Source organism: Mugil cephalus, chromosome 8, assembly GCF_022458985.1.
Source record: "Mugil cephalus isolate CIBA_MC_2020 chromosome 8, CIBA_Mcephalus_1.1, whole genome shotgun sequence".
Taxonomy (NCBI): Eukaryota; Metazoa; Chordata; class Actinopteri; order Mugiliformes; family Mugilidae; genus Mugil; species Mugil cephalus.
The window spans coordinates 2,233,607-2,239,701 of record NC_061777.1 but is presented as its reverse complement, the minus strand read 5'-3'; the positions used below and the strand labels follow the sequence as shown (position 1 = coordinate 2,239,701).

Genomic DNA, 6,095 nt, shown 5'->3' with positions numbered 1-6,095 from the left:
AGAATAATAATACTTCATCTGTCAGTGGTTTTAATGTTGTGGCTGGAGGGAAAAGATCCTGAATCTGGACCCAAACTCAGGAGTTTAATTAACACAGGTTTAGCTTTAGTCTCTAGAAGTCGGTGAATATCAGAGCCTGAGTGTGAGCAGCCGAAGCTTTAATCACCTGAGGCAGAAAGGAAACACACGTAGTTCGTGCAGACCCACAAAGGACGACAAGTCACCTCTTGACAGAACCTGCTTTATAGCGAGAAAGTTAATAAATTGCACGAAGAAGCGTGAGCATACTTTCAAACTTTTAAACTGAAATCTCTCCAGAGCTCAGCGTTAAACTTTAATCCATCTGTCCCACTTCAGAGTGAATTTTCACACTCTCAGAAGTCACGATTAACGACACGAGGCATCGCCTGGTAATAGAGAGTGTCCTCTACCAGTATCGGTCATGCAATAAAAAAAATTTAAAAAACCTTACGCTATCCGTCTCCTCCTCATTAAGCATATGTCTCATTTTCCATTTCAGACGAGAGATAACATAGAAGTGCAACACAAAAGCGTTACTTTCAGGCCCTTCTGCTCATCTCGTCTGAAAGTCTAATGAGAACGGATCAAATATAACTGACACCGATGGGAGACAAAGATGGAGGAGGGGGGAGAGAGATGAAGCAGAACAATGGGCCTGAATGTGGCGTCACCGTGGCCAGAGAATGCAGATGATTCTGTAATGAGGGATTAAGTGGTGGATTATGGGTCTTTATTAAGATGTTTCTGATCCTCATTAGGCTGGATCTGGTATCAGGGCATCGATTCCCCGCTCGCTCGCTGGATTGGCTGTTCTCCTGAGGAAGAGGAGGAAGGAAAAAGCCAAAGAAAGAGTGAGAAAGAAAGACGGGAGCTTCTTAACGTGCTCCTCTGAGGCAGAGGAAACTGTGCATGTATGAGATACGCTTATCTTTTATCTGTGGATCCATATGTACAATAAAATACATTTATTTGACCATTAAACTGAGCAGAAGGGCCCGAACTAATACTTGCACGTCTCTGGTCTGAAATGAACTCGTGCACGAATAAACTGATGTAACTGGACAAACAGCAGCTCAGGATGAGTGAGCTTCTCTCTGTCCAAAGTTCATGCAGATTACACATAAATCATATTAATTATTGTCGTCGTTGCACCAAACAGACTGCTGCACCTTCGCTGTGTGAAATAAAGATTCAGAAGCTCTTTTTAATATTCAATACCTGTATTTCTTTTTTATTTTATTATTTATCTTTAATAATTCTTGGTCTTGTTATTTTTCTGTCCTGTGTGTGTTGTTGCAAACTACAAGTTCCTCCATTGTGGGACAAATGAAGGTTTTGTCGTTGTTGGGAAAATACACGACAATACATCTAATCACAGATTCAATTAACCTTTTCATTTTCCTTTTCTTTTTTTAACAGATGTGCATATGTACACGTCATATTAATAATTATACTGTGTAATAATACACACATTAAAGTAACAAAAAAATAACAAAAGAGGGGAAAAACGCTAATAACAGAGTAGAGGGAAATAATTAGATGACAGAGCATCGTGTTGATGGTGCATCCTCTCAGAATCAGAATCACTTTATTGATCCCAAGGGGAAATTAGCTTTGGTCACAGCAGCTCATACTCAAAGAGCAATGCAGGCAATAACAATAAGTAATGTCCAGTTAAAGTCGGATTAAGGCAATAATTTTTTTTCCCTCACATGCATGTAAACGTACTGATATAGTGTCTATTAATGACTCTCACCTGTCGGTGGAGGAGGTCGTTTAATCGAGTCCTTTGTCTCCAGTGAATCAACTCAAACTCCTCCACCAGAGTTTTGGGACTAAAGATGAAACATCTTCAATAAACTCTACAAGTCCAGCTGCCTTTTGTTTAATGTTTTCTGGATTAACTCTAAAGTACATTTATTGCCAATCCACCTAAAAGTAGCTGTTACGCCCCGTCTAGGGGTCCAGGACGTAGCATAAAAAGGGCCCCTATCTTCCCCAAGCAGCCACAAGGATGAAACATACTAAATGTAAACCAAGGAAGGGGTTTATTTGACGAATTAAAGAAATATATAAACCATAAATCCACTTCAGAGTGAACCCAGGCCAAAACAACCCAAATCTAACCTAACAAAGACAAAATAAAAGACAAATTCTTTCCTACCTCAACTTATCCAAAAACAGGAGAAACGAGGGAACAACAAAAATAAAAACGACAGTTCACTCCTACTAATCTTGAGACTGAAAGTAAATCCAAAAGTCAAGAGTAACAAATGTTCAGGGTGGTGGCCGGTTGGGAGGTGACGGTCGCCATCTTGGATTTTTAAATTGCTGGTCATCCAATGGGAAATCGAGTTGGGAACCTCCAGCCAATCCCATGTCGGCTACGGCACAAACCGATCTGCATAAAAAGAGGTGGGAAGGAAAAAGACAACTGGGAGCACCTACTTCCGCCAAACAAATTATAGGACTGCCTCATAACAGTGGCTCAGATATTATGAAGGATGTGAAGTTTTAAGTGAGACCTAAGACGATTTAGGGAATATGAATGAGTGCACCACAATCTGGAAACGGATCAATGTGGCTACAGTTTAGCATATTTTACAAAGATGACCATAAACTCCCTTAAGCTTATGAAGATGATGCATCGACAATAATCCACAACCAGGGTCCATTTTCTATCTAACACAAACGATGTCAAACAAAGAGCAGAAAGATTTCAATGACAGTAGCTGCTGTTCCTCATTTGTCCACTAGGGTTCAAACTGTTGGACCATTTTCATCGTGTACGTGTTCTTCGTTGCACCAAAACAAATGGAAACATCTGGAGTTGTTATTATTTATAAGCTATCATCCGGTTGTGTAACGTTTCCGGCCCAAATTGGGCTGAATGTTGCCCCCAGAACTAAAATAAGTCTGAAACCCTCTTTATTGAGATGTGTCTCTGCATGAGGACAATAAATAATCAGCTGATCTGCTGGCATCTAAAAATATAAATGTTACCTTAAGGGTTCATTCTCATTTACACACCATATATGCACACTTTGCTTTATTTATTTAATTAAAACTATTATTAATGAGAACAGAACTGAAGGAAGCACACACACAGTGAAACAAACCCCGGTGGTCCAACAACAATATTTAGATCTATTAACAACTCTGAGCGACACAGAAGCCAAACGGGGAACGATGTCAACAGGCCCAGAGCATCTCAGCTATTCACGTCCACGTTTACTACGGAAGATTTCAGACACAGCAGTTTAGATTCCACTCGGATTCAGACTAAACTTCCTCCAACGGCTCTGAAACAATCGCAAAGATTTAATTATAGCAACAAGTCAACAGATCCAGCGCTGAGTGTCACTACGCCCAGGCTACTGCAAAACCAAAGCTTCAGAGATTTTTATCAGGAGAGAAGAAGCTGACATTATATTTAGAAAGGTGCAATAGTTTTAAGAGGTAAAAATAAATAATTACATAAATAATTATATATGATAACAAGTGGCCCCACCAGAGGGCGCTGCTGTGGATTATAAACTGTTAAAAGTTTTCCTGTGTCAAACATGTTGTCTCCAACGACAACATATCATCTTGGAGCAGGATGTTTAATCCCGACGTCCTCGATCGAGTACTTGCTAATTAGCGACGCTGTAGCTTGTTGCTACTGATAGAATTTGTTGAATTTGCATCATATCAAACTAGAGAAGTTTCAACCATAAAAATAAGAATAAAATAAAGAGTTTGCTGATGTGCTCGCTATCATGCTATAATTCTCTTACACCAACTACTGTATTGACCCTTTGCTACCACTAGATGGCAGATCGAGGCGTCCATAAGAAGCTAGCACAAACCTAAATGTCCCCATATGAGGACGCAACGTTTCAGGAGGTTAAAATTTAAAAGGGTTGGATATAAAGTCATTGGTTGGTCCACCTGAGAAGGTCCAAACCTCTGCAGGAATAAATACGACTAAGTACGAAGGCCTTTTTTAAAGCTCCCTTTGATTTGTGTGCAATGCGACAAAAAAAAAGGGTAAATTACGACCAAAAGACGTGGGCGGTTTAGTTTCTGACAGCTTTATTCAGTGCGAAGAGAGAGTCTAGTAGCAGGAGTCGGTGATGCGCCTCATGCTCATGAACCTCATGCCACTCCATCCCATGTTCATGAAGCTCCTGTACTCGCCGGGCCTCATGTACATCATCCTGCCCCTGTAGTGGGGCTGCTCGTACATCAGCCAGTGGCCGTCCATCACGTTGCAGGACATGCAGTTGGACATGCGGTAGCGGTCCATGATGGAGTCGCAGTCGTCCATCAGCTCGTACATCTGACCTCCGTAGTTCTCCCTCTCGTAGATCCTCATCCTGTAGGATCCCCTGTACTGTGGTGGAAAAAAAGAGAAGATGGTTTTTAAAACATTGCATCCACAGAAAGACGACGGTAAATCTTAAATCTAGGCCGGCGTGCGAGAGCTCACCATGGGGATCATGCGGCAGGACCTGATGCTGTCGCTCATGCCCATCATGCTCATGTAGTCGGCGTACTCGCCCCTCCTCATGAAGTACTGGTTGCCCATGTAGTTGGTGCGGTCGTAGACCATGAAGCAGCCTCTCTCCACCCTGCAGGAGTGGCACCTGCTCAGGTAGGAGGACATGTCGGGGCAGTCACTCATGCACTCGTAGGAGCGACCCTGGAAGTTCCTCTCCTCGTAGAAGGTGATCTGCAAGAAAGACGCAGGTTTTTCAGGTCTTGTTTTAAGAGGAACATCTGCCCCCTTTTCAGCTGATAAATGCTAACTTTGCTAGATGCTAACATGCATCGTCTGCATCTTGCTTTAGCCTCACCTTGCTCATCATGTTCATTCCGGTGGAAGTCATTTTTCTGGTCAGGTTGTTGCTGCTGCCGCTGCTGCTGGAGCTGGTGCTGCTGGAGCTGCTGTTGTTGTTGCTCTTGCACTGAACTGTACTCTACCTGGTTTAACCCTTTGCTTTTATACCCGCTCCACAGGCCGGCCCCCCTTTGTCTCTGCAAAAAAAACACCCCACAGTCAGCAACAACCTACTCATGGAAATCCAAAGAATATGGAGGCCGGTGGGCGGGGGGACGGCAGCGTCCGAAATCCTTTTCAGCCGCCACTTCTCGTACAACGCGGGGGTCGGTCACAGGGCGGGTGAAGGGGTTAACAATCAGAGGTCACACCTTGACATTGTTCACTCTCACGGTTTTTGTCCACAGCAACATTTTCTTTCTCTTTAGTTTTTTTTTTCACTGACTTTGGCATATTTTAGAGCAGCGTGAAAGCCTCGTGGTGACGCCCAGCGGCAGATCTGAAACATATTAATACTTTAAATGAGGTCAAATAAACATTATTCAGTCAAAAGTTCTTAGTACCTTATTTCCTCACTTTCAAATTGTGATGTAAAAGTTAAAAAAAAGTGGGTTTGATATGATAAAAAAGAGGAAAAATTAAGCTAGCAGCAAATTAGCTTAGAAGACTGAATGAAGACTAGATTTTTTTTGTGCATTTTGAGAAAAATGTTGAAATAGAATGTCAAGAATAAAGAATAAAGAATGACGGTTTCTGCAAAACACCGTACAGGCTGTTAGATGGAGAAAACATTTCATCAGAGTCACGTTAAATATCGTTCAGCTGAGAACTGCTCCTCATAAACTGGACTTTATGTGTAAAATCACCTCATTTAGGAAACTACACTTAAACTTGATTTGGTGTCATGTGAAACTTTGTGTATAGTCACTTTGACTTTGTTTTTGGTCACTTATTTACACGTATAAACACTAGAGTGGGGATGGATTAAGATTAATGAGGCTGAAAAAAAAAATTCAGAGAGAGTCAGAAAAGATCACGAGATGAGGTTTGTCGACTGGAAAGAGACCAGCTCAGTAGGAATCTATCACGAAATATTTACACAAGGATGTACAAAACAAGGACTCGAGAAGCTTAATTGTGAAATCCAAAACCACTGCAACGTGTTATTTCTTTTTATTTATTTATTTATTTATTTTTGGAACTTTTGTTGTTACTTTTAATAACAAATAAAAACTTCTTTCTCTTTTAG

General features: G+C 41.4%; 1 protein-coding gene across 1 annotated transcript; it reads right to left on the bottom strand.

The window, feature by feature from the left end:
* Nucleotides 1-4,081: 4,081 nt before the first annotated feature.
* LOC125011963 (gamma-crystallin M3-like) lies at nucleotides 4,082-5,034 on the bottom strand. The gene is made up of 3 exons (XM_047591514.1): nucleotides 4,863-5,034; nucleotides 4,496-4,738; nucleotides 4,082-4,399 (listed from the first exon to the last, which is right to left on the bottom strand). Exons 1-3 carry the CDS (start codon nucleotides 4,893-4,895, stop codon nucleotides 4,121-4,123), a joined length of 555 nt encoding a protein of 184 aa, XP_047447470.1. The 5' UTR covers nucleotides 4,896-5,034; the 3' UTR covers nucleotides 4,082-4,120.
* Between the last annotated feature and the right edge of the window lie 1,061 nt (nucleotides 5,035-6,095).

Bases quoted from the DNA above. Each gene is read 5' to 3' on its own strand.
- LOC125011963 (XM_047591514.1), bottom strand. From the start codon at position 4,895: ATGACTTCCACCGGAATGAACATGATGAGCAAG. The intron at 4,739-4,862 runs GTGAGGCTAAAG...TCTTTCTTGCAG, and splicing joins GAATGAACATGATGAGCAAG to ATCACCTTCTACGAGGAGAG. The intron at 4,400-4,495 runs GTGAGCTCTCGC...TTTCCACCACAG, and splicing joins CCTGCCGCATGATCCCCATG to TACAGGGGATCCTACAGGAT.